General features: G+C 32.4%; 2 protein-coding genes across 2 annotated transcripts; one reads left to right on the top strand and one right to left on the bottom strand.

Annotated features, from left to right (window-relative positions):
* The first annotated feature begins 165 nt into the window (after nucleotides 1–165).
* LOC145726304 (scavenger receptor class B member 1-like) lies at nucleotides 166–7534 on the top strand. Its single transcript, XM_081975345.1, is given in 12 exon segments — nucleotides 166–560; nucleotides 3456–3629; nucleotides 5069–5179; nucleotides 5274–5418; nucleotides 5476–5617; nucleotides 5669–5869; nucleotides 5927–6134; nucleotides 6137–6169; nucleotides 6224–6364; nucleotides 6469–6587; nucleotides 6652–6780; nucleotides 7025–7534. Coding segments are annotated over 11 exon segments (1527 nt in total). The 5' UTR covers nucleotides 166–560; nucleotides 3456–3460; the 3' UTR covers nucleotides 7154–7534.
* A 283-nt stretch (nucleotides 7535–7817) lies between these two features.
* LOC145726333 (scavenger receptor class B member 1-like) lies at nucleotides 7818–14092 on the bottom strand. The gene is given in 10 exon segments (XM_081975389.1): nucleotides 7818–8584; nucleotides 8643–8879; nucleotides 8881–8891; nucleotides 8947–9065; nucleotides 9119–9308; nucleotides 9311–9413; nucleotides 9469–9602; nucleotides 9605–9723; nucleotides 11602–11935; nucleotides 13341–14092. Coding segments are annotated over 10 exon segments (1665 nt in total). The 5' UTR covers nucleotides 13546–14092; the 3' UTR covers nucleotides 7818–8371.
* Between the last annotated feature and the right edge of the window lie 603 nt (nucleotides 14093–14695).

Raw genomic sequence — 14695 nt, 5'->3', positions numbered from 1 at the left:
TTCGCGCTAATATTTGTCGAGTATGGACAAATACTCTTGCCAAAAGTTTATAACATGTTAATGGCTTAAAAAAACAATCAAAGCTGATTCTGCGAAGATTTTCAATCGGTTCTAGTTTTACTAGTATTTTACATAACACAAAACCACTTGTAAGTCATAAACAATCACAATAGCACGCACTTTCTGTTGTTTGACGAGGTCGCAAAAGTTTTTAATGCATTCAAGTTTTTTTTTTCTATGTCAGCAAAATTGCAGTTTGCTAAGTGTTCTTGGTCGTGGCTAATTATTAGGTCTTGCCCAATCAATACCTCAGACTATTAAGAATTAACGGCCAATGGCAGGGACCGAAGGTTACTGATGTAAGTTCGTTACAAGCAGAAAGGTAACAGTGGGTGTCGGTGGTACTATTGACTTCTCGGATTGGGATTAAATTATTAAGCGTCGCTTTAAAACAACCATAAAACCGACGAGGAAGTTAAGCGAGTACCATTTGCCGGGTTTGATTGTGATGACCGTTAACGCTCTCTGGTGATTTTAATTATTCCTGTCACATACAGTCTGTAAGTATTGTTTTTTTGATTTTTTTTTTATCATCTAATTTTACATAAATTTTTTTGAATAGCTAAAATAATGACTCTGAATTACGTGAACGCAAATAAACGTGCTGTTAATACTCAATTACATATTATTTAACTTGATTTATACGTATAATTTTTACCCTTTTTGTAGTCTCTGTACCAAACTTTAAACAACCATTAATGTCAAATAAAAACTCATTGCAATGATTAACGGACTTACAAAACTCTAGTAAACGTTCGTTTATAGCGCAGTAATAACGTATTAACTGCGACCTTTCTTGGCCACCTTGTATACTAAATAGAATTGCACCAGCATTATTAAATGCTTTGTGTAAAGTTTATTGACTTGTTAATTAAAAATATCGATAAAAGTGAATAATTAATGCTCAATGCTAAAATTTGGATGACTTAATGTATGTTTTTTAATTTAATTGGCTTGCACATGATTTAGAAGCGGTGGACTAATTTTTCAGTTCTTACCTTCACTTATTGTAAATTATAAAATATTTTTTTTGTTGTTGCGATTGTTTCTTTTTATTGAAAAATTTTTAGAGCACTTAGAAGTCTGAAGAGTCTGCCTAAAATAAGTGTCATGATTGATCTAAGGTATAATGACTGTTATTGTACGTCGTAAAACACATAATAATCATTAGTAAAACAACTCTGTTAATACATAATGGAAACTCCGTAATTGTTTATTCATGAAATAAATATTAGCCATAATAGTTATTTATGTATTATGCGCAAAAAGTATGACTTTTATGCTCTGAGAATGACGTTTTCACTATCATTCGAGATGATAACTCAAAATAACAAAACACTCACTCAAAATAATAATAATTATATTCTACCACACCTTTTGTTTCAAAAAGGATGGCTTTTAGGAAATATTAATGATTTCAATAAAGAAGAATTGTATAGTAGTACCAAAAAAGTGATAACATAGTCGTAAAAAAATATGATTTTCTAATTTTCATATCTGCATATCGTTTCCAAATTTTATACAAGGTGTAAAGCTTAAATTTACAATACTAATTCATTACACAAAAATTGGACTTTCTGTGATTGGTTACATAAAAAAATATGTTCCAAATTTCCTGCAATCTTATAAGTTTCTTCATATAGGTGTATGTTGTAGTGCTTTTTTTAATTCAGTTTATTGTGTTTATTATTTATTTTATTTTTTTAACTACAGTGGGTATAATCCGTTACTCATTCAAGACTTACCTTGACCTGAACGATGTATTTTATATTTTTATTATTAAAATTTAAACTTGTTCACTTTAAAAGTTATCTTTATGAAGATTATAGAGTTTAAGATCGAGAACAGTAAGTTATTGAAGCCCATTGATGCGGTACCTAAACCTAAGGTTATTGTTGATGATTTCCTGATGGTCAACGAAAATAAGCAGTTATTTCGTATTTAATAATAAACGCTCATCTTGGCGAACGAAAAAAGTAGCAACTTTTCAGAATATTCATAGAAAAGGTCGTAAATTTACTATCGATAATTAGAAACCGTAAAATGCTAGACGTGCTGTTAGGTCACGACTTCACCATATAAAAAAAAGCTATTTGACGACATAGGAATTTGCAAAAAAATTCCGTTTGCCATTCATCAGTGCCGTTTTCTGTTATGAATGTAACCTGCTTCAAACAGTGAAAGTCGTATTAAAACAGGACAAAAAAACGTATTGTGAATATAAAAGTCCAGCTTGAAGAGCAAATAGAATGGTACATTAATAAAGCTTCTAGAAAATACAAGTACCTTCAATCAAATAGATAACTATGTAGTGAAATCAGCCATTATTTCTGATACACCAACAAGTATAATGACAGGCTTTGTACAGAAATAAAAATTTAGGATAATTTCTAATGGTGAAATATTACAGTTTTTATTATACAGAATATCAATCCAGAAATCTAAATAAAATATTTGTCACGCTGTACAACAAGGTCTTAATAAGCAAACTTATCATTTTTATGGAAGACCGGGATTACTCATATTATTCCGTTCTGATTGATATTATTTAAACTTTAACCAAGTGTAAACATTATCAGTTAATGAAAAAATTTAGTTCCAACTTCACTGTATACTTCGTATACAGCGTGTCCACTTAGAACAGCGTGGGCGCTTGTCAAATCGGTTTTTTTCTAAAACTTTGATTAAAGTGAAGAATAAATCTTAATTTTTTTTAAATTTTGTTTGGTATATTAACCGCACCTTGTATATTAGTAAATTTTTTCAGAGTTTTCAGTTGAGAAACTGCATAATATAAATTGTTATTGTTATACTGGGTTGCGTTTGCAACACACAAACAACCTAAATTTGCATTATAGCATCAGGATTGAAATGTAAAAATTACAACTCAATACAAATTTCAGTTCGGATCAAAGAGTTTCCCACTTTAATCACTTAACTGTACGGCGTACTGTATTTGCTAAGTAATAAATAGATGGTAGTTTTTGAGTAAATTTGCCCACTATCAAAAAGTATAAAGTTTGTTCACAATATTGAAGTAAGTTTTACCTTTTTTACTATAACACTATTTCTAAGGTAGTTTTTAATTTTACAAGTGAAAACTAACACTCATAAACATCTTACTATCAATTAGACATTTACGTGTACCATGTTTCAATCACCTATTTTGAAACTCGTGACAAAATTACAGTAATTCAATAAGCAAACATTGAAAAATTTGAGTTCAAGCAGTATCCAAAAACGTGAAATTAAAAAGTCAGTCCAAACACAGCGTAATTATTCGTAAACTTAATTAAACTATTATTATGATCGTGGATAACACCTAATTACCTAATTTACTTTAAAATGTTCATTCGAGCTGGAGAGCTTTCGTGTTATTAAGGTACTCGTTGCAGGTACAATGGTGCTCAAAAAACAAATAGTGGTTTTACCTACCATCCAGTCAAGACGGGGCTCTAAACTAGAAGATATTAACTTTAGACAATCCGCAAGTATCCTAACAAAAGCTCGAACACTGATTAGTTGGAAAAATGGACGTCTAAGGATAAATCACAGAGCTTCCAGATGTAGTAAGTAGGACCTACTTTTTATCTTACAAGACATTTTAATATACATACAGTGTGGAACAGCCAAATGGAATAAATTCGATAACGAATAAATGAGAGCGTGTTGGGAAAAACGCTTGGACACGTCGATTTGTATTTTTAGATGCGCATTTATTAAAAAAATAAAAATTATATAGGGTGTGTCATGTGACAGTGGCCGATACCAACTTTCTTATTTTAAATACAACCCCCTGTATATTATTAGTTTTTTGGATTCTTCAGAAAATTCTAGACCTAATTCATGTACAATGTCCCATACCTATCTTCAACTGTTTCGGAAATTTTAAGTGTTTTCAGATGTATTACAACAATTAACATTAAAAAAAGAAAATTATTTTATTTCACAAATTCGCTACATTACACTCAATACTTATTTTCACGAACATTTTGAACATCTCTTACATTGAAATTAATGTTTTTTTGTTTTTTTTTACATTATTTGTGAAATAAAATAATTTTCTTTTTTTAATATTAATTTTAGTAATACATCTGAAAACACTTAATATTTCCGAAACAGTTGAAGATAGGTATGGGACATTGTACATGAATTATGTCTAGAATTTTCGGAAGAATCCAAAAAAATTATAATATACAGGGGGTTGTATTTAAAATAAGAAAGTTGGTATCGGCCACTGTCACATGACACACCCTATATAATTTTTATTTTTTTAATAAATGCGCATCTAAAAATACAAATCGACGTGTCCAAGCGTTTTTCCCAACACGCTCTCATTTATTCGTTATCGAATTTATTCCATTTGGCTGTTCCACACTGTATAACAAGAAAAAATAAACCAGTTACTTTTGGGTTTTAGAATTTTTGCGTTACTTTTTTTTCAAGTAAATTCTATATACTGCCTGTAAGTCTTCTTCAGTCTGTATCAAACTTTTAGGTTTTATACAATTAGTTTCAAAACACAATAATTTATTCTTGCCTACACTAATAATAAACATACCCTGGTCTGGTGGCAATTCTCATTATTGATAAAACCATTCTTGTTGCGGTGTAACAGTCACGTTTTCAAGGTGAATGTTGGCTGTATTCGTTTTGAAAACCTATAGCAAAAGTGCATTTGAATAGCCTTTGCTCTAGATTAGTCAATATAATTTTTTTCCCGTCCGCACAACCCAGTTGTATGGGAAAATTAGATTCATGTGAAACCTGCCATTCACTTGCATTGTAATAACAATACGATCTTTTAACTTGTTATTTTGATTAATTGAGATGTTGACTGTTGACTCGTGTTCATCTGCGTAATTTGATAATTGCACAATGATACTTTTTGTATGAATTCCAGTCTGCTTCGTTTCTGACGTTTTGTTAATTTTAATTATGCTAATTTCAGCGTATGTGTGTAATTACTCTGTTTTTAATAAATTGAATCTTTTGAAACTTTTTTCAGAAAGCTTTATTCTTTTATTCGTTACAACGCTGTGCGTAGGATGGGGTTTACTAACATCCATTCACACTCCTCTGGATATGTTGCTAAATTTTCGACTGGAAATGACTCCTGGTAATTACTTTTGATATTACCTATATTGGTTGATACTCCAAAATTAAAGAACCTCTAAAATGTTAGTTGCAAATAGACTAAACTAAGTTTCCAGGATTTCCCCCGTATGAATGGTGGTTTAATCCACCTCAAGTAGCCCTGCTTAAGGCTTACATTTTCAATGTTACCAACGCCGAAAGTTTTCTTGAAGGATCTGACAAGAAAATGAAGCTGCAAGAAATTGGCCCTATTATCTATAGGTAACGCATTTTAATTTATAAGATTTGTTAACGCTGAATACTACGTCGACTCAACAGAGAGGTAATTTCGCATCGATACCCCCATCATAACCCTAATGGAACCTTAACATACGTTTCCAACAAATCCGTGGAGTATTTACCTGAAATGAACACCATAAATTTAGAAGATACTATTATAGCTCCTAATCTAGGAGTGCTGGTGAGTTCAGTAACTTTTAAATGTCTACCTAACTAAACAAGTTGATCATAGTTAATTCCTGCATACTTTCAAAACTCACCGTTCTTTGTGAAGTGGGGACTAAACACTATACTAAAAACCTACAAGGCTAAACCCTTTGTCAATATGACAATTCGAAACTACTTGTTGAATTCCAGTGATCCTATTCTGTCAGCAGCTGAGACATTTGCCCCTTCGTTGGTTCCCACCAAAAATGCTGGCTTGTTAAATATTGTAAGTCATTGATAATCTCACTCATTGTCTTAGTTTATTAGAAATGGAAATCTTTAGGTGTATATGGGGTTCGAAAACACTGTTACAGTGTTCATAGGAAAGAAACATGGTAACTCAAAGTTTTTCACTGTGGACAAATTTGATGGTTCCGAGTTTCTACCTCATTTTTCTAACCCCAAATGTCAGGTTCCATTTAAGAACGCATCGGAAGGACTGTGCTATCCTCAAATGATCAGCAAAGAGTCCAAATTGTCTTACTGGAGAAAACTGTTTGTAAACAATCTGATATCCGATATGTCCGTGAGTATTTAAACATCTCAAGTTAGGACGTGTTTTCCAATTGTAGTTTTACAGGAGACGAGTCGCGGTATGGGGTAAATGGTTACAGGTTTGAACTGGCCAACTGGACATACAACAGGGAAGGTGACCAAGATTGCTTTGCTGGGCAACCAAGATTGCCTGATGGTTTAGCAGATGCTTCTCCATGTTATTGGGGTAAGTTCTTTTTTTGAGATCAGGTTGATTGATGGTCATTCCCCAAAGTTAGTTTTGATGCAAAACGAATTCTTGAAACAGTTTTTCACATTTTGTAATTGTAGGTTTTCCAATGGTTGTGAGTTTTCCACACTACTTAAACGCTGACCAAAAAGTGTGGCAAATGTACGAGGGATTGAACCCCAACCAACATGATCACGGTTCATATGTGATAATCGAACCTGTAGGTTAAAGTCTAGGCTAAACTGTAATAATTTGATTTAGAGTTTTATTTTTTTACATTTTAGACTACTGGACTACCTTTGGAAGGGAAAGCCAGAGCTCAGGTGAGCTTGATGATGAAAAACATGGACGGGTTTACGGCCCCTTTTAAAAAATTGAAAAATACAGTAATTCCTACTGGTTGGTTTGAATACGTAAGTATACAATGAAACGTAACTATCCTATAAATAAATAATCAAAAATAATGCAGCGTATCAGGAATATGATTGACAAAGTCACAGGCTAGAAACATTGCGTTATTGTCACGGTTTAGAACAAACAGAAGAAAATCAAGTTATTATTTCGATATTGCATTTCAGTTTTCAGCATTTTTTAAAAAAGACCAATATTTCCAATATACATTGATAAAATAGAAATACAACATTACTACTTTTGTAGCACCAAGTTGGATTACCGTGGTATATGCAATGGTTGGTTTACGTCGCTGCCGTAATAGTACCCTCCATCCAATTACCCATCACCATACTATGTTTAGTGATAGGTTTCGTATGTTTTACATATTATTAAGGCTGCTCCTGATCAAAGAAGTTCCTAAACCTAGACTGTACAAATGTCAATTAGTCAAAGAGGACAACATGGACCAGATGGAACAGTTCGTCTCGCCGTGTTGAACCTCTTTGAAGGTGCTTGTTTAAGACAATTGAGAACCAAAGACTGTTAAACTTGTGATCTAGAGTCCATAGCCTCTCTTATTTATAGAATTTAAATCTTAGAGCGGCCATATGCAAATGTAGATTTTAGTATAAGTTGGTGTAAAGTTGCCTAATCAAGTTATATTTTCCTTAATATCTTTATAAGAGAGTAATTTAGGTATTTATTTTTGCAATTGATACAATATTATACTGTGTTGGTGTTCCAATAATAAAAAGTGAAAAAAAAAATGCAATAGATCTAGTCCTGAATAATTCCCTGAATAAAATAAATTGTTTCCTTTTAAATACACTTTTTAATTCAAAAGTACTAATCTAACATCAAATATAAATAATTATATAAAAAACACCAATGATAAAAATATACATAAATATATCAATTTTAGTATGCCTTTTTAAACTTGCTTGAGCATTTTTAACAATATTTATTAATAAAATGAATGGGCATTAGAGCTAAACTTACAACTTGTCTTAGTTAGTTATGTATCAAAGTTATTCCTTATAAAATAACTGAATACATAACTTATACCAGGTGTTTCAGTAATTTTCTGAAAACTTTTTTGTTAGATACTAAATTCAGTCTCAAAAACAGTCTGCATCATAATTAAACTGCCTTATTGTTTACCTCCATCCAAATCGAAACGGTCCAGGATAAATTAATATAATTATCACCAAGACCCGCCTATAAAGATAAAACAATACTTATCAGCGATTGGCAACAGGTGTCAAGTGACTAAAAAGGCCACGAAAACTTTGATAAAGATAACCCCGCCATCACCATCAAAAGTATACAACATTTTGATTTACGTACGAATATAGCAGTTTCTGAAAGAATCCAGATAACGTCTTGCATATGGCGCCAACATGGCCGATTCTAACTTTAATCGCAAAAATAATTTGTTTATGCAATAGGCTGTGGCAAAGACAAAACAATTAATTCTTGGTTAATTATCAACGATTTTAGATTAACAAAAAATCCGGGTACTCCTTCGAGCGAATATCGCTCATTTCAAGGTTTCTCCCGATTTGAACTCGAAAGAAGTTATCACAGAAAACTGTCGGTTAAAATCAACATTTACAAATAAGTCCTTTCAACTTGCTCCAGCATACTGTGGGCTCTAGATCTGGATGAATGATGTTTCTTTAGCACCAGTAGTATTCCAGTTAACGTTACCATACTGCCTAACAGACACCCGTACTTCAATCCCAATTCCAAGTTCCGAATTGTAAATGTGATTTGATAGATCATCTGGATAACTTCATCAGGAAGGTCTTTATCGTCCAAACTCTGCAAGGGTATTGAAAATTATGCTTTGATTTTATGTTATGAAGCCTGTATAACTTACAAACTCTACCCAAGCTAGGGGCAGCATCAGTCCATCAGGATAATTTTTCAGAGCACTAACACCATAACTTTTTTCCACCCTAACATTAACTTGAAGCTTGATTTTGCCCCTGAGCATGGTTCCAAACTTGGGGTGCAAATCTAGGTAGGTGTCGCGCACATCTGGATGGCTGTTTAGTCCAGTTATTGCTTCTTTGAGAGTTGGGTCAGCATTGAAGAAGTGAGGCAAAGAGAAAAAACAGTGGAGCTCCTGCATAGAAAAAAAAATTGAAACTTTTATAAACATTGAGGTGAAAACGACTTACCAAAAGTGCAAGAAGACGCATTAAACAAGCCCTTAGGTGGGCAAGTAACACCGTGTTCGCAAAAGCATTTGTTATCTTTGTTGTCCACACTGTCAAAGACATCAAAAGGTACTTTGTATCTAAAAGTTCCAACGTTAAATTTTTCAAAACATGCTAAAATAGCAACCCTTACCTGTATACAGGCACTTTATCATCTAACATACGAGTTTCCTCAACAAATAGTGCAGGAATCTTACGACAAATTTGAGGAATAAAAAAGGAAATATTCTTTTTCGCTTTCACTTGATCCGAAGGAAAAAACACTCCATCAGAAGACTGAACTTTGTTACATGACTCTGACTCCCAAATATCGTAGTGTGTGTTCCATTGTACTTCTCCACTTGGCCCAACTTGTTAATGTCGTGCGCTCCAGTATTTACTGTATAGACTTCAGGTTGGATGCCTTTCTTCCACACCAGCAACCCTAATTATTACCAAAACATTGCAGATAAAACGCACCAAAACATTTCTAGTTCTTACCAAATTGTCAAACACCCGTTTGTCTTCAAACTTTAATAAACTTTTGGACAAGTCGTAGAGCTTATCATCGTATCCGTTTACAAAATTGTCCATTTTCTGAGTCGTAAAGGGTTCTTCCGACAAGAGGTTTAATAGGGTTGGTAACTTAAACGTACCATAAAGTTGGCAGTTTTAACCTTGGCAGCCCCAGCCAATAATGGGATGTTTGGCACCGTGATCAAATCGTCTTTGGACCCTTTGGACAAGCTTGGACTAAATCTGAAAAAACAAAATATCTTAAAGATGTAAATATCTCACCCTCTAAGCGGAACAGGGTTCGTTACATAAAGTCGAATTTCTTATCCTAATTGGTTATACAGGGTGGTGCAGTTTTAAGTGTCAATAATTTACCATTCGACAGCCCATCAAAAAAATAAGTTAACATACACTATGTCATTTTCCTGAAAAATGCTTCCCAAGGAAAATCGGTTTCTTGTCATAACTGTCAGACCGCTGGAGCAATAATGGTTTTCATTGTTCTGCTTTATTCTCTATGTCACTGGATATTTTGCAAAAATTTCAGTTTTTTTTTTTACTTTACTTGTTCAATTTGACAAATAAAGTATCTCTTATAAAATTCTGATTTAAAACTTCGTTTACGAGATAATTGAGTTATTACGTTCAAAGGCCCAAAACCAACTCAACCCAACTTAAAAATTGTCTTGAAAATGGTGAAAATTGACTTAAGAAGCTTAAAAATGTCTTTGAAGCCAGTTTTCATAGTTTCCAGACAAATTGAAAGACTTTAGTTTTGAAAATTGACTTAGAAACCAGTAAATTTACTTTTAAACGGTGAAAATTGACTTGAGAAGCTTAAAAATTGTATTTGTAACCAGTTTTCAGACAAATTGAAAGACTTTAGCCTTGACAATTGACTTGAGAGGCTTAAAAACTCTCTTTCAGTGAGTCGTTATAGTTTTCAGATAAGTTAAAAACTTTAGTAGTGAAAATTGACTTGTAGCCATGAAAAACTACTTTATCGAGAATTTTTTACTACAAATTCAAACATTTCAACCTTGAAAATTCTTGGACACCAAAAAGTGACTCTGAACCAATGAAAAGTGACATCAAAAGCTTAAAATTTGGATTTGAGGTAAGTTTCATAATTTGAAAATACATTTCAATATTTTAGTCTTGAAAATATTCTTAATACAGGATATTGACATTAGATTATGAAAATTGACTTGAAGACTAACTTTTCAAGTTTCTTACTTTGCTTTTAAATTTTTTATAACTCTGGACTATTTTTAGGGCTTCAGCTTAGAAAATCAAGTTTTTGACATAGCAGACTTAAAAAACTGTTTTTATATTTTCCATAGGCTTAAACATGCCATTTCACGCTTTGTCAGTATTAAATTGACTGGTAGACGCTTCACTGTACTTTAAGACTGAAAAATCGAATTTTAAACTATTTTTATAGTAAAAGTTAAGTTTTAGACTCTTCATTGATGAAAGTAAACAATTTTGGCATAAATGCTACGATATTAGTCTTGAACACTAATTTTTAGAATTAAAATAGTTCGAAAATTCAGATTGTTACCAGCGTTTAAATGAATAAAAAAATTGATTGAATGATCAGTTTTACACTACTTATAGTCTAAAAAATTGAACGCCAGTAAACATTAGTCCAAAAATCCTGTTTTTTTACTATTTTCAGTGTCAAAAATTAACTCGTTAATCTCACAGATGACCAGATTTGAATCCTTTTGAACCATTTTAAAGTAAAAAATACAATAACCCAAGTAGATATTTTTGTCAATTTTGAATAATATCCAGGGAGCGTAGAAAATAAAGACTATCCCCCTATATCGACGCATATAAACAATTTTGAAGAATGTCATTCACATAACATAACGAGTACTCATTTCTTAATTACTTGTTCCAAATTTCATCAAAATTGGTCTGACAGTTGTAGCAAAAAAACGATTTTTTAAACTGAACTTTGGAGGTCTGTGCCTTCCTTAGGAAGCGTTCTTCAGGAAAATGACATAATGCATGTCAACTTGTTTTTTGATGGGCTATCGATTGATGAATTATTGACATTTAAAACTGGACCACCCTGTATAATTCATATAATCATTAAACAACTCAACTTACTGGTAATTCCGTTTTTCCTGGTAGGAAACCGTCCCATCCACTTTGCTAAACTTTACGTTAACTTTTTCCAACTCCTCATAATACACGTACGGTCCAGTTTCTTGGACGTTTAGCTTCTTGACAACGCCTGACTCAAACTCCTTCACGTTAGTGTAATTAAAAAGATAGATTTTTACTAAGGGTTTTAACGGTGGCGCTTTCCACAAAGAGTAAGCTGGTGAATCTTCGGAAATTATCATATAAGATTCCATACTTTTACGGAATGCATCAGTGAACCACATGGTGATGGTACCCATGGTACTGAAGATGAAAAGGAGAATCAATCCTGTTATCACTGAAATTGCGAGAAGAAATACGCATTGTAAAAATTGTAAAATTGTCGTTTCATTATTGTTATAAACAACTCCAAGAAGTGGTCATGTTTACTTTTAGGATTACTCTCCTTCATTGAGAAGTAATCAATGTAAAAGAGATGTAACATTCGAGTTTGTTAAATTCACCAAAATTTCCAATACATCTGAACTTATTTTTAGAGAATCTCTTAGTTATCACCAATAAACTTGAAGAAACGGTTTACGATGCGTCTAGACTTGTTAAAGGTTATCAAAAGTGTCAATTACATACAGCAACCATAAAGACTGATCGCAGCTCAGGGACCATTTAAAATCATTTTGTTTTTGGGTTTTCAAGACCTTTTTATGCGTGCAATATTAGCTCAACTAAGTAAACAAACCACCTTGTTTTGATCAAACGAATTGCAAAACTTTGCCAATAGTTGAAAAAATATTAGAAATCATGCGATTCGCATTTAACCAATCGTGTTTCGAGGTTTTGTTATAGATAACATTATTTTTTAAATATTAACCAATTGAATAGCTGATAAGACAAACTTTATTGGCAAATGTTATATTCGGCGCCAGAACTATAGAAAACAAAAATTTTTGAGTCCGAAATTAACTTCTGTATGCGAAGATGCATTTCGAAGATTGGAAAACCTGACCTACATCATTGAACCTACACATTTGTAATTGTTTATTGGTTTTATTAATTGATAAGAAGGTAAATCGGTTGCAAAACGTGCTTTTAATTTAATTAGCGGCTTGATTAGAGTTTCTTGGAAGGTCAGTTCAGTACTAGCCATCTGGGCCATCCATTTAACTACCAATTAAGTATTTTTTAAATTGAAAACTTAAATAACTGTGTTTTGCAAGAAAATATAATGTTTTCAAATATCAAAAGTTAATCAAGTTACTTTTTATTTCAGAATATACCATTAAATTTTTTTTTTATCTTAATTTAGTTTATGATTTGATGCAACATGTTCTTAAACAGCTTTTCTAGTGCTACCATGATGAATAGAAATATTAATTTAAGTCGTGTATTTTTTCAAACTTAATTTAGGGTTGCTAATATTTTTAATTCAGTATATTTTGAGAAATCATTTTACTATTTGCATAAAAAGTTTTGATTGAATGTTCTGTAAAACATTTAACAGAGTTTCACTTGATAACACTACATTTTTTTGCCACTCACTAAAAAAATATTACAAGTTATTTTCTTAATCTTTTTTAATACTTAGCAATCTTGGACAATTTCAAAATAAATTCATATCTATGTCTTTCTCGACAAAAAGATTAAACATTCCGGTGTTTAAACTACATGTTTAATTCTACTAACACTAACGGTAATTTAAAATGTTTTTAAGATTGCAATTTATAATTTAATTAAGTTTAACATACCCATCAATTTTCTAGTGTTCATCTGATACCCAAAAAAAGCAGTTTTTTGCGGCACCACTTCATGATTGATTTTCTCGAAAAACTCTCTTGTAATAGCAGGAGCTTTCACGAAAATTTGATTGCAGTTTTTCTCCAGATTTGACAGGTTTGAGTGACTCCTCGTCTCGAAACTAGGCGCGACACTCGTGCTGGTCTCGTCCAACATGTTGACATAAAAAACAATTTGCCAAAAATTCCTTGACACTAACTTGTCTAAGACTAAACTCGGTTTGAGCCGGTTCTAAGATTATATACGATGTATATGTTTGTGATATTTTCGAATTTTTATCAATGAGAACGACGGGTTTATCAGTTTTTCATTTGACGAAACGATCGCGCCCTATAAGAATCAGGCGATGTTGAAAGACAACTCGGTTTACACCAGCGACAGTCAAACTAGTTTCTGAGTAGCTGACCTTTTTGCACTGCATTGCTTCGTAAACAACAATACCATATTTACACAAATGAATTCAGTTAGACGTGCATTTGCCACGGATTTACATCAGTAAACTTTGTTGTAAGTGCGTTTAAGAGGAAACGTATAAACCTAGCCAAAGCTATGATAACAGGTTCAGCGAGGAGAAGATCAATGAAGACGATTTTTCTAGTTAATTGTTATGAAATGTATAGAGTAAATTAATTTGTTTACTTCAATAAATTAGTGTGTAATAATGTCTGTAAAAATTGGTTAATAAACAATATGCTAGCGTATACCAATCTTTAGCAGTAGAAGTGTATAGCTGAGGATATCCCTGTGTTAAACTGTGCTTAAACGTACACGATAGGGTATTGTTTTAGAAGCGTACAAAATTATCAATAATATTAAAACAAAACGTTTTAATAGCTATTTATGTGCCAAGGGCGTTAGAGAGAACATAATGTCCTGAAGGCCAAAACAGCCACAGGGCCTATGGCCCGAAGGATCGGTTTTGGCCTGATGGACATTATACACATACTCTCCCTAACACTTGTGGTGCATACAATGTTTTATGTTTCACCTAATTCAGCAATTATTTACTGTTTCTGGCATTTAAAAGTAAGGTATTATTTTACCTGAATGATGTGACTCTGATAGTCCTGCCAGTCAGTGAAAATGGCCAAAGCTAGACGAAATTTTAGAAAATATAAAAGAAAGTGCAGCAAAAAGTAACGAAAATATATTACCTAAAAGGAAAGAGCATCCTATGATAGGAAATACGTAGTTCTATGACTGGAAGATAAAAAATTCCACTGCTAATATTAAAAAAGATTTCTATAATGCCCTCAGGTTGTTATGAACACATCTACACCGTTTCCAAGGTATTATTTGTTCATAA

Source organism: Ips typographus, linkage group LG3 (assembly GCF_016097725.1).
Source record: "Ips typographus isolate SLU linkage group LG3, UJ_Ityp_2.0, whole genome shotgun sequence".
Lineage (NCBI taxonomy): Eukaryota > Metazoa > Arthropoda > Insecta > Coleoptera > Curculionidae > Ips > Ips typographus.
This window is presented reverse-complemented; position numbering and strand designations above follow the sequence as displayed.